The 19,238-nt window shown below is 37.0% G+C and overlaps 1 protein-coding gene across 24 annotated transcripts in view; it reads left to right on the top strand.

The window, feature by feature from the left end:
• Nucleotides 1-19,238, top strand: part of BIRC6 (baculoviral IAP repeat containing 6) — a 263,052-nt gene that overhangs the window by 221,332 nt on the left and 22,482 nt on the right. For 23 of the 24 annotated variants that reach the window (XM_055253540.2, XM_063623684.1, XM_063623682.1 and 20 more), the window contains 3 exons: nt 15,023-15,168; nt 16,130-16,240; nt 18,823-19,040. In XM_055253540.2, the coding sequence (XP_055109515.2) occupies nt 15,023-15,168; nt 16,130-16,240; nt 18,823-19,040 (475 nt within the window). Of the gene's footprint in view, nt 1-11,599; nt 11,773-15,022; nt 15,169-16,129; nt 16,241-18,822; nt 19,041-19,238 lie in introns of those variants that run through there. The other variant, XR_008652580.2, reaches the window with a different exon arrangement.

Raw genomic sequence — 19,238 nt, 5'->3', positions numbered from 1 at the left:
GTTGTATTTGTAATAGAATTTTTACCTTCCTTTTGGGGATGAGAGAAATTAAAGAAAAAGGTCAAGTGTAAAGAGGATGTTAACTATTACTGCTGAGAATATCCTATCTATCTTGAAGTCTATCCTGAGGCCACTGCCTAAACTCAATTAATTTTGATCTGATAATTCAAAGAATGGAGGAGATTCCATAGGTTTGTGCGCCCTCAAGCCCAAAACCTTTACAAGAGGAGATAGAAAGACATCATTAAGAAGCTAGATCCCAGTGCCAGCACTTTGGGAGGCTTAGGTGGGATGATCACTTGAAGCCGGGAGTTCAAGACCAACCTTGGCAACATAGGGAGACCTTGTCTCTACAAAAAATAAAAATAAATTAGTCAGTATCGTGGGCTGTACCTGTAGTCTAGCTGCTCAGGAGGTTGAGGTGGGAGGATCGCTTGCGACTAGGATTTTGAGGTTACAGTGAGCTATGATTATACCACTGCATTCTATCCTGGGCGACAGAATGAGACCCACTCTGCATGTGTAAAAACAAAAATAAAGAAAAAAAGATAGAAAGCTGGAAAGGCTGATCATTTACCTTACATTTATCTAATTTGTAACATATTCATGATTATAAGAAATTCATGATTAACACTGATAGGTGAGATCTGGCCTGGTCACAAAATCATTACTGATGCATTCACTTAACAGTTTGTTGTTTTCTTTAATGTCTATGGGCACATAACTAGAAAATTGGTCTTCTTTCTAAGGGGCTGACATATAAATGGGGGAAATAATAACCAGGCAGGTTTTTTTTTTTTTTTGGACAGAGTCTCGCTCTCTCGGCCAGGCTGGAGTGCAGTGGCTTGATCTCGGCTCACTGCAATCTCTGTCTCCTGGGCTCAAGCAATTCTCCTGCCTCAGCCCCCCGAGTAGCTGGGATTACAGGCGTGTGTCACCACGCCCAGCTAATTTTTGTACTTTTAGTAGAGATGGGGTTTCACCTTGTTGGCCAGGCTGGTCACAAACTCCTGACCTCAGGTAATCCGCCCGCCTCAGCCTCCCAGAGTGCTGGGAGTACAGATGTGAGCCACTGCGCCTGGCCAACCTGGCAGTTGTAACAACATAGTGTCTGACATATTAGTAGAAGTCAAGATACTACAGGAAAATCAATCCAGGTTTGGAGGCCTAAAGGATACATAGGAATTAACCAAGAATAGAGTACAAATGAAGAGGGGCAAGGGATTGGTGGTGTCCCAAGGGTATGAAAACAATGTTAGTGAAGGAAAGCATCGCATATTCAGGGGACCTTGAAAAGTTTGGTGTGCCTGAGTATAGTGTATCTGGAAGGTAGTGGTGGGAGATGAGCCTGGAGAGGAAATCAGGGGCTAGAAGATAAACAGTAATGTATCACAGAGTTACTTACCTTAAAAGTAACATTGAGCCACTGAAAGGTTTTCAGCAGCTCTCATCAGGTTTGCATTATAGAAAGATGGTCTTCCAGGTATAGTTGAATGGTTGGAGGGGAAGTTGGAACAAGACCAAACTACCATGGAAGAGATTTTCATCTGTTTCTTCTCAGCAGATAGAGCTGTATATGTCTTCTCCCTGTCCTACTGTTTTGGGGGACTGAGATTTTGGTACTCATCAGCACTCTTGCTCTCATATTATAGACTTAATAGATAGTTTCTAGGTAGAAATATATTCCATGCTCCAGATATTTGTCTTAAAAAGCAATCTGTGTTCATACTGGCAACTGCAGATTTATCTCTAGGGATCTCCTTCAATAGAGTACAAGTGCCATAGCATAAATGGATCTGGGAACATGGCTTCCTTTGTTCTCATATACGAATCTGATGTCTACAATGCTAGGCAGAAATTTTCTAACACTAATCCTACTACTTGGTTATTTGACTGACTCAGGCAGAAAGCTATGATCCGTCGATTGATAGAAGCTAAGTCATTAAGTCAAAAAGCATCTTAAATCTTTTGTATTAAGGTCCTAGAATGACAGGGTGAGACTCCATACATGTTCATGTCTTCCTGTTCCTCTACTGTTTGCTTAAAGCTGTCACCCAGCTGAAGTTGTAGACACGGAACACTTATACAACATTAAATTTTGTGTCCTACCCAAATCTAAAAGAGAACTCATGATGATGAGATTTTATTAAATAAGTCAGTTTTCATGATTGAAAACTGAAGGAAATTTCTTGGTAGAAATTCTTTGTTAGACTGCAGAACCTTGGCATTTGTGAGGAAGAACTTTTAGATGTTATACCACCTATGCTACTGTTTACTTCTATTTTCCTTTGCCTTTTTTTTTTCTACTTAGAATTTTTCTTCAGATCAACTTAAAAAAACAAGAAGTTTTTCTCAGGCTTTTAAAGAGGAAACTTCAAATTACCCCCATAGTGGATGGACCATTATCATTTGCCATAAATAGGAGATAGTATAAACATGAGTGAACCATTTACTGTGAATAAAACAGTGTTTACTTATTAATCCTTGAAATATATTAGACCATGTGTGCAAAGTGGTACAATCAGGAATAATCATTCGGATTTTGTTTGTTAAATGAAACACTGGAAAAATAAATGCATGTCCGTCAAAAGGAGGATTGTTTATACTACAGAATATTCATACATGTAAAATTGTGCAACAGTGGAAAAAAGTGATCTATATTTTATTTTATTTATTTATTTATTTTGAGACGGAGTCTCACTCTGTCACCCAGGATGGAGAGCAGTGGTGCGATGTTGGCTCACTGCAAGCTCTGCCTCGTGGGTTCAAGCAATTCTCCTCAGTCTCCCCAGTAGCTGGGATTACAGGCGCTTACCACCACACCCGGCTAATTTTTGTATTTTTAGTAGAGAGGGTGTTTCACCATGTTGGCCAAGCTGGTCTTGAACTCCTGACCTCAAGTGATCTGCCCCACTCCGCCTCCCAAAGTGTTGGGATTACAGGTGTGAGCCACTGTGCCCAGCCTGATCTATATTTTAGATGTAAAAACAGCCAGCTCTTGGATGTATCATTGAATTTTGAAAAGGAAGCTAGGCTGGATATGGTGGCTCTTGTGTATAATCCCAGCACTTTGGGAGGCCAGGGTGGGAGGATGATTGCTTGAGCCCAGGAGTTCAAGACCAGCCTGGGCAACATGGTAAGTAAAACCATGATATATTAGTTGGGTTGCCTTGTACACTGTACTCCTTTTAGGTGGTGTGCTGTGGAGTAGAGTAGGTAGAATCAATATTGCAGCCATATCACTGAACTTTCTGTTCATCCAAAGGTTTTGGTAAGAATGACTGCTTAGCTGGATGTGGTGGCTCACACCTCTAATCCCAGCACTTTGAGAGGCCGAGGCAGGTGGATCACCTGAGGTCAAGAGTTCAAGACCAGCCTGGTCAACATGGCGAAACCCGTCTCTATTAAAAATACAAAACGCTTAGCTGGGTGTGGTGGCACGCACCCATAATCCCAGCTACTCGGGGCAGCCGAGGCAGGAGAATCACTTGAACCCAGGAGGCAGAGGTTGCAGTGAGCCAAGATCCCACCAGTGCACTCTAGCCTGTGGGATAGAGCAAGACTCTGTCTCAAAAACAAACAAACAAAAAAACCAGAATGACTGCTTAAAGAAGGAACTCGGGATTAACACCATGGGATTTTCTTTTATGTCTTGTAGTTCTCTTATTACAGAGTTTTCACTATTATATATAGTAATGTATCAGGTACATAATTCTATATAATGTCTCTAATATACATACATACATATATCTGAAAGGTAGCCTCTGAATTTTTATTTTTGAAATAGTAGACTTTAAGCCATGTTTTAAATTGTCCTCAGTTACACCTTAATACTAAGTGATTAATCTTTTATAGTTTGGTGCGTGATGATTACAGTAGTCTGATGGGATTGATATTTAGTGTAAACTAGCGCACTGCTCAAGGAATGAGTGTACTTTTAGTTAATTTCATCTTTTCTGACTTACCTGTTATAGTAACCTATTGACACTGTAAGGTGGCAGGTAGGGGTGTTTCATTGTGATTTAGTCTGTATTTTGAAAGTTGACAATTCCTTAGGCGGTTGTTGGGTATTCACTGTACAGATTGTTTTAAGAGCTTCATAAAGACGATGTTTTAATATTTTTTGTTTCAGGGTTCTGTGTTTCTGTAATTTACTATCTTTCCTAATACCCCCTTTCAAGAATCGCAATTTGTAATAACTGCATGGTGTTAAGTGTAAAAGTTAACACAGATAAACTGATGAATATTGATGTTGGCTGGTTTACTAATAACCAGAATTTGAATTAAGGCAATTTCTGAGATAACATTCCTTCTGGAGGAACAAAAGATTAGGCCAGTATGTTATGTCAAAATAGAGAATTTTACATTCAACACTTTGCATTTTTTGAACTAAAAGACAAGGTTAGAGTTAAGTATTCTCAGGATTTTCTTCAGAAATTAAAGGTTTTTTTTTAAGGAATATATGTGACATTTCGTACATTAGTTTAATAGCATTTTGAATGTGTACTTTACCTATACCTATAATGCTAAAATGTAATGTAATCTTTTTTTTCCCCCTAAGACAGAGTCTCACTCTGTCGTCCAGGCTGGAGTGCAGTGGCGTAATCTCAGCTCACTGCAGCCTCCACCTCCCGGGTTCAAGTGATTCTTCTACCTCAGCCTCCCAAGTAACTGGAACTACAGGTGCCCGCCACCACGCCCGGCTAATTTTTTTGTATTTTTTGTAGAGACGGGGGTTCGCCATGTTGGCCAGACTGTTCACGAACTCCTGACCTCAGGTGATCTGCCCACCTCGGCCTCACAAAGTGCTGTCATTACAGGCGCGAGCCACCGTGCCCGGCCTGTAAATTTCACTTAGACCATTCTTCTAATATCATCTATCACTTAAAACCTAAAGAATAGGCTGGGTGTGGTGGCTTACACCTGTAATCCCAGCATGTTGGGAGATTGAAGTGAGAGGATTACTTGAGCCCAGGAGTTCAAGAAAAGCCTGGGTAATACAGCGAGACCCCATCTCTCTTCTTTAAAATAATATTTAAATTAAAAAAAATTTTGGCTGGGTGCAGTGGCTCTCGCCTTTAATCTCAGCCCTTTGGGAGGCCGAGGTGGACAAATTAACTGAGGTCATTAGTTTGGCCAACATGGTGAAACTAGCCAACATGCCAACTGGCCAACATGGTGAAACCCCATCTCTACTAAAAATACAAAAATTAGCTGCGTGTGGTGGTGCACAGTGGGTGTAATCCCAGCTACTTGGGAGGCTGAGGCAAGAGAATCGCTTCAACCAGGGAGGCGGAGGTGGTTGTAGTGAGCCAAGATAGTGCCATTGCACTCCAGCCTGGGCTACAGAATGATACTCTGTCTCAAAAATAAATAAATAAATAAAATAAAAAGTTTTTTAAAACCTAAACAATAAAAAGTGGAGCATATCAGGATGCTGGCATTGTATGTTTTTCTTGTTCAATTAAAAATATTTTTAATAATAGTTTGAAAATGAAAATGGTTGATTAAACCGTAATATTGGTTCTTTTTAATTTATTTGCCTGGATAATGTTAAGTAGTTCTTTATTTTATTTCAGAGGAATTGTTTAAGCGCCTTATTTCCTCTACTTGCCTACTATCATATTAGGCAGAAGAAAAAAGCTTAGTATTCACCCATCAAGGACTTGCACTCTAGGTGAGATCCATTCCCTGGGCTAGTGTTTGAAAATTCCTGTTACCATAAACGTTTTATTTTTTTAGATGCCTTAGGCTGGCAATATTCAATCGCTTTGTGATTGAAACCCCTTTCTTTCTGGCAGAAAGAATTCTATCCCCAAAGCCTTAGATTCTGGCTTACTTCTTTAGCTTTATAATTTAGTCATTTTTGTATGTAATATTTTTGGGGTTTAGGCCTATGAAGAGTGGGAGGAAATAGTTTCCTAAGGACCAAAGAGACTTGAAAAGTAGCAAAGGATATATATCAGGTGCAAGCAATGTTGCAAACGGGCCAAAGACAACCTGTGAAAAGATGTTTATTGATGCACAGACTCCAAGCCTTGTTCTATACCAATTGTGAGGACTCAAAATTTGGTGAAAATCAGTTTTAGAAATGTTCTGATTAACGACGTAGGCAGATACAAAACAAAATTATTTCATGCATTCCTTTTGTTCTACCAATTAAATTTTGATTAGTACAATATTTGGTTCCTTTTTTTTTTTTTTTTGAGACAAAGTCTCACTCTGTCACCCAGTCTAGAGTGCTGTGGCATGATCTTGGCTCACTGCAACCTCTGCCTCCCAGGTTCAGGCGATTCTTCTGCCTCAGCCTCCTGAGTAGCTGGGACTACAGGCGTGTGCTACCACACCCGGCTAATTTTTGTATATTTAGTAGAGACAGGATTTTGCCATGTTGGCCAGGCTGCTCTCGAACTCCTGACCTCAGGGGATCCACCCACCTCAGCCTCCCAAAGTGCTGGGATTACAGGCGTGAGCCACCGTGCCTGGCCGATTAGTACAGTATTTCTTTTCCAGCCTCTCTGCTTTCATTTTTTTCTCTTCTTGTTTCTTGAAAATAAGCCAATCTGCCCTAAATCAAGCATACGTTGTAATAAATACATAGTTGCATATAGTTATATAAAAATATAAGGAGTTAATAGTACAGCCCTAACTATTATGTAGGATTTATAGTTTCTGAATTGCTTAGGTATATATTGATTTTTCTGCTCTATGTAGTAGGCAAGAAATTATGTACTATTCTTATTTGACAGAAAATGAATCTGTTGCTCAGAATGTTACATTACAAACTTAGTAATAGGTAATAAAGCTAAAATTTAGCTTCTAAGCCTCCTGATACTGTTGATGTTCATCATGGAAAACAGTATTGATGAAGAAAAGATAGTTTGTTGACCCATAGTCTAGCTACTTCTATTTTTATATACCACTACTACCCACTACCCAAATAGTTCATTGATTATTAGGATTCACGCTTGTGTAATGGCTAAACTTAAGCCTTAATTGGTTGTTGGAAAACACTGATTAAATCCCAAATACAACTTACTCTGTTACTTAAGTGATTTAAAAAAAAAAAAAAAAACTTAAAAAAAAATTATAAATTGACTTAGTGTTTCTACCTCAGAAGCATATTAGTATAAAATGATCACTTTATTCTTTATCAAATTGCATTATATGAGCTTTATGTTTCACAACAGTTTTCACTGTATTATCTCAGACAAAATCTCAAGCAGTCCTTTTTTTTTTTTTTTTTTGAGACAGGGTTAAACTGTCACCCAGTCTATGTGGCGCTATCTCAGCTCACTGCAACCTTCACCTCCCAGAGCGATCCTCCCACCTTGACCCAAGTAGCTGGGACTACAGGTGTACCCCACCACTCCTGGCGAATTTTTGTGTTTGTAGTAGAGATGGGGTTTCCCCTTGCTGCCCAGGCTGGTCTCGAACTCCTGAGCTCAAGCAATCCACCTGCCTCAGCCTCCTGAAGTCCTGGGATTACAAGTGTGAGCCACTACACCCGGCCAAAATCTCAACCAGTCTTAATTATTGAATTTGAAGTCTGTTGCTAAGTAAAATTTACTTCATATCAAGTCTTTCTGGGCACATTACAATTAGTAACTTGTTCGTATTATCTATAAATTTTGGAGTTCGGGTAGTTCAAATTCCACCTTTTTATAAATGAGAAAAACAAAGTTCATACAGACTTATTTGTTTTCATTTCTCTGATGGTTGGTGACATAGCTATGATAAGAACTCATACCTCCTAATGTCTCAAAAACATTTATCTGCTAAATTAAACTTAACTCCCAAATAATTAGATTTGTGCATAAATGATTAATTAAAAATCAGAACATGGAGCTTTGAGCTGGTTCTAATATTTAGGATATTTAAAAATTATTTTTAAGGGGCTGGGCATTGTGACTTACGCCTGTAATCCCAGCACTTTGGGAGGCCGTGGCACGTGGATCATGAGGTCAAGAGATCAAGACCAGCCTAGCCAACATGGTGAAACATTGTCTGTACTAAAAATACAAAAATTAGCTGGGAATGATGGTGTGCGCCTGTAGTCCCAGGTACTTGAGAGGCTGAGGCAGGAGAATCGTTTGAACCCAGGAGGTGGAGGTTACAGTGAGCTGAGATTTCGCCACTGCACTCCAACCTGAGCGACAGAACCAGGGTCCGTCTCAAAAAAAAAAAATTATTTTTAAATGATGGCAATGAAGTAAAGTATTTTTAGTTGAAAAAAATCTGCTTTTGGGCTAAGTGTGGCAGTTCATGCCTGTAATTCCAGTGCTTTGGCAGGCCAAGGCAGGTGGATCACTTGAGACCAGCCTGGGCAACAAGGCAAAACCCCATCTCTACTAATAATACAAAAATTAGCCAGGCATGGTGGTGTGCGCCTGTAATCCCAGCTACTCAGGAGGTTAAGGCATGAGAATCGCTTGAACCTGAGAGGTGAAGGTTGCAGTGAGCCGAGATCGTGCCACTGCACTCCATCCTGGGCGACAGAGTGAGACTCTATCTCAGAAAAATAAAAAGAGAAGAAAATAACCTATTTTTGATAATTTAAAAAATACGTAGAATAATGTGGATTTTACAGAATTTTCCTACTGTTTTCCTTTTACTCAATGTGTTTTCACTCCCCTGAAGAATTTGTAATATCCTGTGATAGGAGATTAAAGGGCAGCATATTTCACTAAGTATCCATAGTATTCTAGTTATGTCTAATTACTAGATTACCAAAGTAAACTGAGTCTCATTGTGTTTGGTTATCTCTCTAGTATAAGCAGATAGCAACTGTATAATCACTTATATGAAGAGTAGGTCAGCTTTATCCATCTGATGTTTTTCTTGTGATATTAATTGAATAAGAATTAATAAGGCTGGGTGCAGTGGCTCACGCCTGTAATCCCAGCACTTTGGGAGGCAGGTGCATCACATGAGGTCAGGAGTTCAAGACCAGCCTGGCCAACATGGTGAAACCCCGTCTCTACTAAAGATACAAAAATCTAGCCAGGCATGGTGGTAGGTGCCTGTAATCCCAGCTACGCAGGAGGCTTGAGGTGGGAGAATTGCTGTAACCTGGGAGGCGGAGGTTGCAGTGAACCAAGATCTGCCATTGTACTCCAGCCTGGACAACAAGAGTGAAACTCTGTCTCAATAAATAAATAAATAAGATTTTTCTGAAATTTTCTTAATTATTGACGGATGTACTTTTCTACTGTCTTTTCAAGATGATTTGGTATCCACTTTCATAGATTAGGGCAATGTGTTGGTGATAAAATGGCATTGCTGGAAGAAGCCTCTTGCTCCCACACACAAACACAGTATTATTTTCCATTTCCTGCATTTTATTGTGGCTTAATGTACCCTATATTTCTAATATCTTTAGCTCCTTTGTCAAGAAGAGGTGATTAAAGGATTTATGCAGCAGTATTTGATATTTAAAGAGTAAGCAAAAACACTCCCCGTTTATGAGCATTGTTCAACATTTTATTTTAGATTGTTAAAAATGACAGAACTTGAAAGTAACTCACAGTTACCTCCACTAATAAAGGGATTTCTGGCGTGGATAACATAATACTTTAAATCTGTACATACATATTGTTTTTACTTGAATTTAAATATTATTATCTATTGTGTAAATTCATTCTGTTACCCACAAAATAGTCACTGTGTGAAGATGGGACCCTTTAGCATTTACAAGTTAGTTCTGGTGAAATTCGTCTCCTGCTGGTCATTCCAGCTGGTATTATCTTAAGATGAAATTAAAAGATAGCCATAGTAGTTTTACTTTTGAATAAATATGATACTTCATAGCTTCCTTCAAGCAGGAACAAAGGCATTTTTTTATATCTGATCTTCTGTGCAGACTTTTTCTGCTGTACTCCAATAAGCAAAAATCATATTTAGTATAGTTGGTATTTGATGGTTTCACCAAAAATTTGAGAGATAAACTTATTGTGAATCAAAAAATCTTATTTGCTATCAGGGCATGACACAAATGACTCTGTGTTCAGTGTAAAGTGTTCTGGATATTTAACTTCTCTTTGAACAGCATTGAAGCAAGCATCTTTTATTGCTGTTTTTCCTAGCTATCTCAAAGTTTCTTCCTAATGGAAAGTTGTTCATCATACTTTTAAATAACTGAAGTCACTTGTAGAAGCGCCCCACTTCCTTTTTATATACCTAAGCAATGGGAGACCACTTGATTTACATCTTTCAAGGGATATTTTCTACCACACTCTTATTTTAACCCCCATAAGCTGGATCTTCTAGCACTTTAGTTAAAAAAAAATTTCAGTTCCAGCCCTCCTACTTTGATTTCTGTTGAAAAACACTCTTTTACCTCTGCTTCTCATACCTAAAAATGAAAAAGTCCTGATTTCTTAGCCAGGTAGCATTTGTTATACCCATATATTTCTTTAAATGTTTCTGTTTTTGATGGTGGTAAACAAGTTCAGTTGTTCGTCAGTCTTTTTTCACACAGATAGGCAAATATTTATTTTAATATCTCTTCTTTGACTGGCTCAGTTGGGTTGTCCTTGGTAAACTGCTGAAACATATTATTTGTGGCAACTCTATAAACAGTAGCATGCAGTACCTTCTGTATGTCTGGTGATGTTTAATTTGGCCTAAAAATTAGTATATTTGTGTCTAGTATAGAAATCAAGGTTTTATTTTTAAAGGCTTCTTATAACTATTTTAAGTATTCCCTTCTTTCATGCTCACTTATGCTACCAAAATATTTTTCTTTCAACATTCATTTAAATCATCCGAAATTAAACTGGTACTTCCACTTAGAGATTAAGTAAAAACAAAAGGGGATCATAGAGTTAAAAACTAAGCTTTAAATTAATCACAGAAAACATTTATTGTATGGAGATCTTTGCCTGTTTACTGGTGCATTTCAAGAATTATTTTTGTGCATCCTAGAGATACTAGAAGCAGTTTCCCACAGTGATATTTTTATTTACTCTTTCAGTTTACCTCTAATCTAAACTATAATTACTGTCAAAGAGCTTTAGAACTGAGGAGCACAGTGTAATCAGTGCTTTTTGGTAAATGTAGAAGTTTCAGACTCTTATAGTTTTAGAATCTTCTTCTGCAGTGCTAATTCTTAATAGTTCTGAATCTACATTTCAGCATGTAGTCTCCAGATAACTTCTTCAAATGGCTCTCCTTTTTTAATTGTTTATTGCAACTTTGCAGTATGTTTAGCTTAGATTTAGGAGTGCAAAGGGTTAAAGGGGTCTTGTTTTATCAAGGAAATAGCTATATTAAGCTGTTTTCAGTTTATGGATTATAAAATACCATAATTCTGACATGGTGTATTTAGTCTTACTAATATTCAACTTTATTTGGGCGGTAGATACTGGTAGAGGCAGTTCAATATAATTGAATGTTGAGGTATGGGTTTGCTTTTTTGTTTTGTTTTCAGGAGAAAGATTTGCCCATTTTGCTCACATCCTACTTCAGATATGTGTCACAGAGCCAAAATTTGCTTAACTAATAGCTATTTAGTTGGAATTCACAGCATAGTGGAAAATGTTTGCAGATAATTCTGTGCAATAGTAGAAACTTCAGTTGCTTCCTCGTATTTCTTCAGGGCAGTGATCACAACCAGATTCAACGTATGCACAAAGCAGCGGATACCATGGTAGCGGCCGTCGCTGATTGCTTTTACCATGTTGGATCCATTGTCAGTCTCAAAGACCTACTTCCAGCTAGGTGCCTTGAACTCAAATAGCTTTTCACACAGACTTCAGGATGTGAGCTAAGGTATGGCCTTTTTTCATGAGCTGGGCCTACATATGGGTTGACAGTAACCTGCAACTTTTATAGAAAAGAGACTACTGGCTATAGTTTAATGTCAGACAATGACTAGTTAGAATCGTTGATAGGCAGGTAGTGTGTGTTCTTCATATATTCAAAGTATTCTCACCATTTAGAGATTTTCTTTTTTTCGGTGTGTTTTTGTCAGACTATTCAAGTAAAAATTTTTCATTAGAACCTGGTGCAGAGGTCTAATATATATCTGCTTTATGATTCAACCATTGTCTTCAATATGAAATACATATCATTTCTTTCACACATTTGGTGTAAAGAATTTTTTTAAACTTCTGAGGATTCTTGCACAATTATTTTTCTTTTACTTTTTCTTAATTACAGTTAAAAAAAAAAGTATCATCCTAACCTTGTGCACTATTTTAATAATCTCCTACTAATCTTCTTTTTAAAAGTGGATTTAGGAAATTGACATGAATAGAGCTTGACATTTATAATCAGTAGTTCCAAGGGTAATCTACACACTGGGGTGGTAAATACAATAAAGACCTAAATTGGATTAATGCAGTTCACGCTCCATGCTAGAGATTCTTGTTTCATCAAAGAGAAAATAACCTTTCTGGAAAAAGAGCTTCACTTTCATATCTTCCTTCTCTGCAAGATATGTTTCTTTAAGTGAAATCTTTATTGAGAGTACAGTGGGTTAACTCATTGATTCTAGGCTCAGGAAACTATATTTTATTATGGCTCTAATCATAACTGCTTTCTGAAACAACTTACTGTTGTTTTCTTATTCAGTGGCCCTGTTACTTAATAATTTTTCAAGACCTGGTAATAGAGAATCATTTACAACTGGGGAGGAAGAGTCCTTGTAAATTCAAAGTGGGTACTGTCAAGCAGCTTATGCACTTCTCTTCATTCTTAGTGTTTGACACTGATTGTTAATAGCTATTGACAAATGCAGAAGTTGGTAATCAGTTTGAGTTACTCTACCAGAATCATATCTTTATTAAGAAGTGACTCACTGTTAAACTACAGTCTCACCTTAATTTCATAGCTGTAAAAGACACAGTATAGTAGTTGACTCTAGCAGTAAAATTCTCTGATATTTCAGTCTATACACTATACACTATACTCTCCTTATATATGCAAAAACATATATTCAGATACACATACACAGATGACAGTTGATGACTGAAATGGTGTACAGTATAACATCTGCCAAGTCATTTCCTGAGTGGTAAAGGAAAGTGGCCATGTGTTCTCTGACTTCTTATGACTCAGAAGATAAGAAGAGAGCACAGGAAAAAAGGCAGCCATTCGGTGACATATTATACCTCTTCAGTTAAGTCAGGTGACATAAGTTTTTACCTTCTAGTTAAAGATATCTGTAGAAACTAGTTTTTGTTTACACATTGTAGGAACTAAATTCAAAACACATGCATGATACTATTTTCATTTATTCATCCTACCCACTTGAGTGGCTTCTTAGTTTACTGTTTATCTACCTTGAGTTAAGGATTGAATAGCTTCTGAGCAGATTTTTGTTTTTGTGACAAGGAAAGGTTCATTTGTATGTAGATGACATAGTATTATTTGTTAAGGATTCTTCTTTTTTTTTTTTTTTTTTTTTTTTTTTTGAGATGGGGTTTCACTCTTGTTGCCCAGGCTGGAGTGCAATGGTGTGATCTTGGCTCACTGCAACCTCTACCTCCTGGGTTCAAGAAATTCTCCTGCCTCAGCCTCCCCAGTAGCTGGGATTACAGGCATGCGCCACCATGCCCAGCTAATTTTGCATTTTTAGTAGAGATGGGGTTTCTCCATGTTGTTCAGGGTGGTCTCAAATTCCCAACCTCAGGTGTTCCACCCGCCTCGGCCTCCCAAAGTGCTGGGATTACAGGCGTGAGCCACCACGCCCAGCCTATTTGTTAAGGATTCTTCTACTGTCTGTTACTCTTTTTATAGTTCTCTAAGGCTCCATGACCACTTTGTGAGATAGTATTTTAATATAATGACCAAGTCCCTTTTTAGGTAGGTATACAACTAAAAAAATAAGTGATGTATAGTTTAGATCATACCTTAGCATAAATATTTTAAACACTTTTATTTATATACGATTTTAGTTTGTTTCAAATGATCTATTTAAAGAATTATAGAGATGTAGATTTTTGAAATTCTAAGCAGTAGTGTAAAGATGTTTATTATGTCAATAATGTGCTGAGAGTTGGAATAGAGAAAAGGAAATAATGTTTAGTTGTATTTTCAGTGACTCTTGTATTAAACTACTAGTACATTTATCTAGAAAATTTAAATAAAAATTTAATGTCCTATATACTTAAACTTTGCTGTAATACATCCTATTGTGATAACAATGTGAAATGAAATTGGGTACATTTTAGATCGTGATAGGAAATAACAGAATAATATCTTTAAAATGAATATGCCCGGCCGGGTGCGGTGGCTCACGCTTGTAATCCCAGCACTTTGGGAGGCCGAGGCGGGCGGATCACGAGGTCAGGAGATCAAGACCACGGTGAAACCCCGTCTCTACTAAAAATACAAAAAAATTAGCCGGGCGTGGTGGCGGGCGCCTGTAGTCCCAGCTACTCAGAGAGGCTGAGGCAGGAGAATGGCGTGAACCCGGGAGGCGGAGCTTGCAGTGAGCCAAGATTGCGCCACTGCACTCCAGCCTGGGCGACAGAGCGAGAAAAAAAAAAGAATATGCCCTAAAATTTAGTGTTTCATTAAAAGATCCAATGTATAGAAACACATTGTATTAAGACACCTGGTAATGAACCTACATTTTACTCTAAAATATGTTTTTGTTTTTTTTTCTTGGAAATTTAATTCGGAGTGAAATACAAATAGTATTAAAATTTAAAAACTGCTTGTGGTCCTTTAATTCTCAAATATTTTAGGTGTAGAAGTGATTTCTCTCTCTGAATATTTATAATTAGGTGTGTTTTTAAAAGTGTGTCTCTGAGGACATCAGGTATAATGGGTCTTTTACAGTATGACATTTGCATAATGTCTGTCTCTTCTCTGATTTTATATTAGAAGCGAAAACCTACCCATAACTTTACTAGCCAATGGCTTCAAAAGCAAGTTAATATAGATCATATGTGTGACAAATGAAATGCACACACTCATTTGTATATTTTGCCACTATTATTGATTTATGGAGGTGTTTTAGTCCTAAAATCTTAATTTTCCTTGCATTTCTTTCCATATTAAAAAAATTCAGATCTAAAAGGGAAAATGTTAAAACAGGAGTAAAACCAGATGCGTCTGATCAAGAACCAGAAGGACTTACTCTTTTGGTACCAGACATCCAAAAGACTGCTGAGATAGTTTATGCAGCCACCACCAGTTTGCGGCAAGCAAATCAAGGTACAGAACTTTTCCTATTATGCCACTTTTCACTTGATTTAAAGATGTTTCATTTACTTACTGAAACCTGCCTTTCTCTTTTTGCTTTGTTAATGATTTTAAAGCAAGTTCATTTACCTAAAAATTTTGTTCTCTGTTAGATTTTGTCCTTTATCTGATTTCGATCATGTATAGTCTAATTTTAAAATATTTCTACTATATATGATTGCTAAATTTAGTAGGTTGAGAACACACATCATAAATATTTCTTCCCACTGAAATTCATGAAATTGAAAAATGCCTTTGTATTAGATAGAAAATAGTACATTAAGACTATGGGTGAGAATTTAGTTTAAATTGATATTTTTGGCTGGTGCAGTGACTCACGCCTTTAACCCCAGCACTTTGGGAGGACTAAGTGGGTAGATCACTTGAGCTCAGGAGTTCAAGATCAGCTTGGGCAACATGGTGAAACCCCGTGTCTACGAAACACATGAAACATTAGGTGGGCATAATGGCACGTGCCTGTGGTCCCGGCTACCTGGAAGGCTGAAGTGGGAGAATTACCTGAGCCTGGGAAGTTGAGGTTGCAGTTAGCTGTGATTGCACCACTGTACTCCAAACCTGGGAGATACAGTAATACTCTGTCTCCAGATAGATAGATAGATAGATAGATAGATAGATAGATAGATAGATAGATAGATAGATAGATAGATAAATAGATATTTTCCTATGTTAGCTGAAGAAAGTGATCTGAATTATCTATTGTTTCACTTCTGCTTTTCATAAAGATGATTATGTTTTTGCTTTATTGTTATGTTTGTGAAATAGAAATTTTTTATTCTCATCGGTTGTAATAAGATAATTGTGAAGAATTTGGCAATTTTTTGGAATTCACAATCTGAACTCGAGGAGAATTGTTTTTAGTTTTATTTTTTAAAATGTATACTTATGTTATTTATCTTGAAATATTAAATAACAGAAAAAAAACTGGGTGAATACTCCAAGAAGGCGGCTATGAAACCCAAACCTTTGTCAGTATTAAAGTCACTTGAAGAAAAATATGTGGCTGTTATGAAGAAATTACAGTTTGGTAAGATGAAATTTTTGATTTGCTGAAGATCTCACTTTCCATTTTTTAACAGTGCTATTGAAATGTGTTTTAGCAAATTAAAGATTTTTAAAATTGCTTGTAACATGAATTTTACTTCATACATATCAACATTTTTTATCATCTTTGCCTCTTGAATTTATGTCTGCATTTTTAGTTATAAACTGTGACTTCAATAGAAGGAGTGTAAGAGCCTAGAAAAAATAAAATCCAAGCCAAGTGTCTACAAAACAGGCAGAAAATGTTTTTCCTTATTTACTTCTTCATGTCTATACATCCTGGCCTGAAGGAAGCCAAGACCCAAAACTTTAAACTAAGTCTGTTACTCTTGCCATTTTAGATTTCCTTGCAATTCACCTTTAGAAAATGTAATTACACATAGTTCAGTTCTAGCTTTTCCCATTCCAAAACTCTTGACAAGAAGTGGCAAAAAGATTGTATCAGTACCCTTTATATGGTACTGATTTATGAGAAAACACATACCAAATTTTGATGACCATTATTAACTATTATTGTCTATGCTGCTTTTTCATTTGAGAAACAACCTAAAAATCTTGGACTATATTTTTTTAAATGCTAAAGTAGGATTCAGAAAACAGATTTTTGTCATATTGTCTTTGAAACCTCATTATAAATCATTTAGCTTTTGCTCTACTTACTTTCAGGTTTGCTATAAAGAGCACAAGAGATAATATATATGAAAGTGATTTATACTTTTGTTAAGAGTTTTGGTCAGTGTCTAATGATATTATAGCCTTTTGCCTGACTCAGCTTGGCAGTCTAGTCTGTTAACTTCACTCTAAGTAATAATATTAACTTGGTTTTTAAATAATAAAGATTTTATTGAAAATTCCTTTGTGTATTAAAGTCCTAAAACCAAATACTTTATTTAGTTTATATGAATTTAATTAACAATTACCACGGTTTTTTATGGCTTGTTATTTTATCAAATAGTTCTGTATTATATATTGTCACATAAATTACCCCTATAACTTATTTGCTTTAAAAAACTGACCTGGCCAGGCATAGTGGCTCACGCCTGTAATCCAGCACTTTAGGAGGCCGAGGTGGGTGGTCACGAGGTTGGGAGTTTGAGACCAGCATGGCCAACATGGTGTAATTCCATCTCTATTAAAAATACAAAAATTAGCTGGGCGTGGTGGCAGGTGCCTGTAATCCCAGCTACTCAGGAAGCTGAGACAGGAGAATCATTTGAACCCTGGAGGTGGAGGTTGCAGTGAGCCGAGACACTCCAGTCTGGGTGACACAGCAAGACTCCGTCTCAAAAAAAAAAAAAAACTCCTGACCTTTATTATCTCACTCTTTACATGGGTCAGGAATTCAGAAAAAGCCATAGTGCCTGTTAGTGCCTGTTACGACCTTGTCTTAGAAAGTGTACACCATCACTCACTAAGTCCAGCCAACACTCGAGAAGAATAGTGTCAGAAAAGAGTTTCTAGACATATGTTTGTGTATGTGTGTTTCTGTTGGACATAAATATTTTATTGGGCTTTAGATTTCATTCCGCTTCCTGGATCATCAAAAATATGTCAACTAATGGCTTTTAAAGATATATGGCAGTGTTCTTATTCTTGAAGGCGTTTAGTCACATTTCATATCTACAAATTCTTTAACTACTTCTTTCAATCCAGAAAGTTTCATTTCATGTATATGAATGTGTTTATGGATCCTTATGTGTGAGAGATTCTGGTTTAAAGTTACTACCTGTCAGAAATTTAGAATCGTATGTCCAGACCCCTTCATTAATGTTAGCTAGCTAGAAGAGTTCTCTCATACTACATAAAATCATAAACTCTCGAAGTATGTGACTTTAAACATAATCAGGTTTGCTCCCCATTGGCTTTCAAAATAAGTCTGAAAACATACAAGTTTTCAGTTGATGCTTTTATAAGAAACTGCATTTTCAACCATATGTATCAAACATTTTCTAGTATAATTCTTTTACAACTTGATACTTACTAACTGCCTAAAATTCCATAATATGATTGGCTGCCATTTGTTTAACCAGTAAGTGGAACTTTAGGTTGTTTCTAGTTTTTAAATATCATATGCAACATCTCAGTGGCTTTTATTACCTGTAAATATTTGTGCATATCCAGGATTAATTCTATAGGACAAATTAAGAGAAGAGGAATTGTTGATTAAAACAGGCTGTGCATGTTTTATCAAGTAGCCATTGTCTTTGATCGAATCATTTAATAAAATCTTTGAGTTAATAGACCCTGTCCTCTATATGATATAAAATTTTCCCACTGAGCATAGTAATGGGCCCATTTCTTGGATCTGTTAGATTGTTTTTTATAAAAGTTAAAGAAAATGTATCCCTATAGCATGTGAAAGACAAGAGTCCATCCATCTGGCAGTGCTAATCCATCTGGCAGTGCTAATATATAGGTGTTATGTAAACATTTACACTTTCGCTATTCTTCCACGGTTGGAAGTTCTCTCCAGTTGAGTGGGAGAAGGATTAGTGATTATTTGTGATTTTTGTCATTATAACAATTTTTTCCAGTTCTGGGTTTTATTTTTTCTTCTCCTTTTAGATACATTTGAAATGGTTTCTGAAGATGAAGATGGGAAATTGGGATTTAAAGTAAATTACCACTACATGTCTCAGGTGAAAAATGCTAATGATGCGAACAGTGCTGCCAGAGCTCGCCGCCTTGCCCAGGAAGCTGTGACACTTTCAACCTCACTGCCTCTGTCTTCATCCTCTAGCGTGTTTGTACGCTGTGATGAGGAGCGACTTGACATCATGAAGGTAAAAAATAATGATAATAAAGCACTCTCCCTTATCTCCTTGGCTCATCTAATTACTCAAATATTTATACAAAACTAGAAATATTATACAAATAAATTATACAAAATACTAGAAATTTTGGTGACCATTTTTAGACGGCAGTGAAAGGAGCCTCCTCCACACCCCCCTTTTTTTTTTTGGCAACAGGGTCTCACTCTT

This window comes from Symphalangus syndactylus, chromosome 18 (genome assembly GCF_028878055.3).
Source record: "Symphalangus syndactylus isolate Jambi chromosome 18, NHGRI_mSymSyn1-v2.1_pri, whole genome shotgun sequence".
NCBI classification, from domain to species: domain Eukaryota; kingdom Metazoa; phylum Chordata; class Mammalia; order Primates; family Hylobatidae; genus Symphalangus; species Symphalangus syndactylus.
Note: the sequence above shows the minus strand (reverse complement) of the source record. Positions and strands in the feature narration are given on the sequence as shown.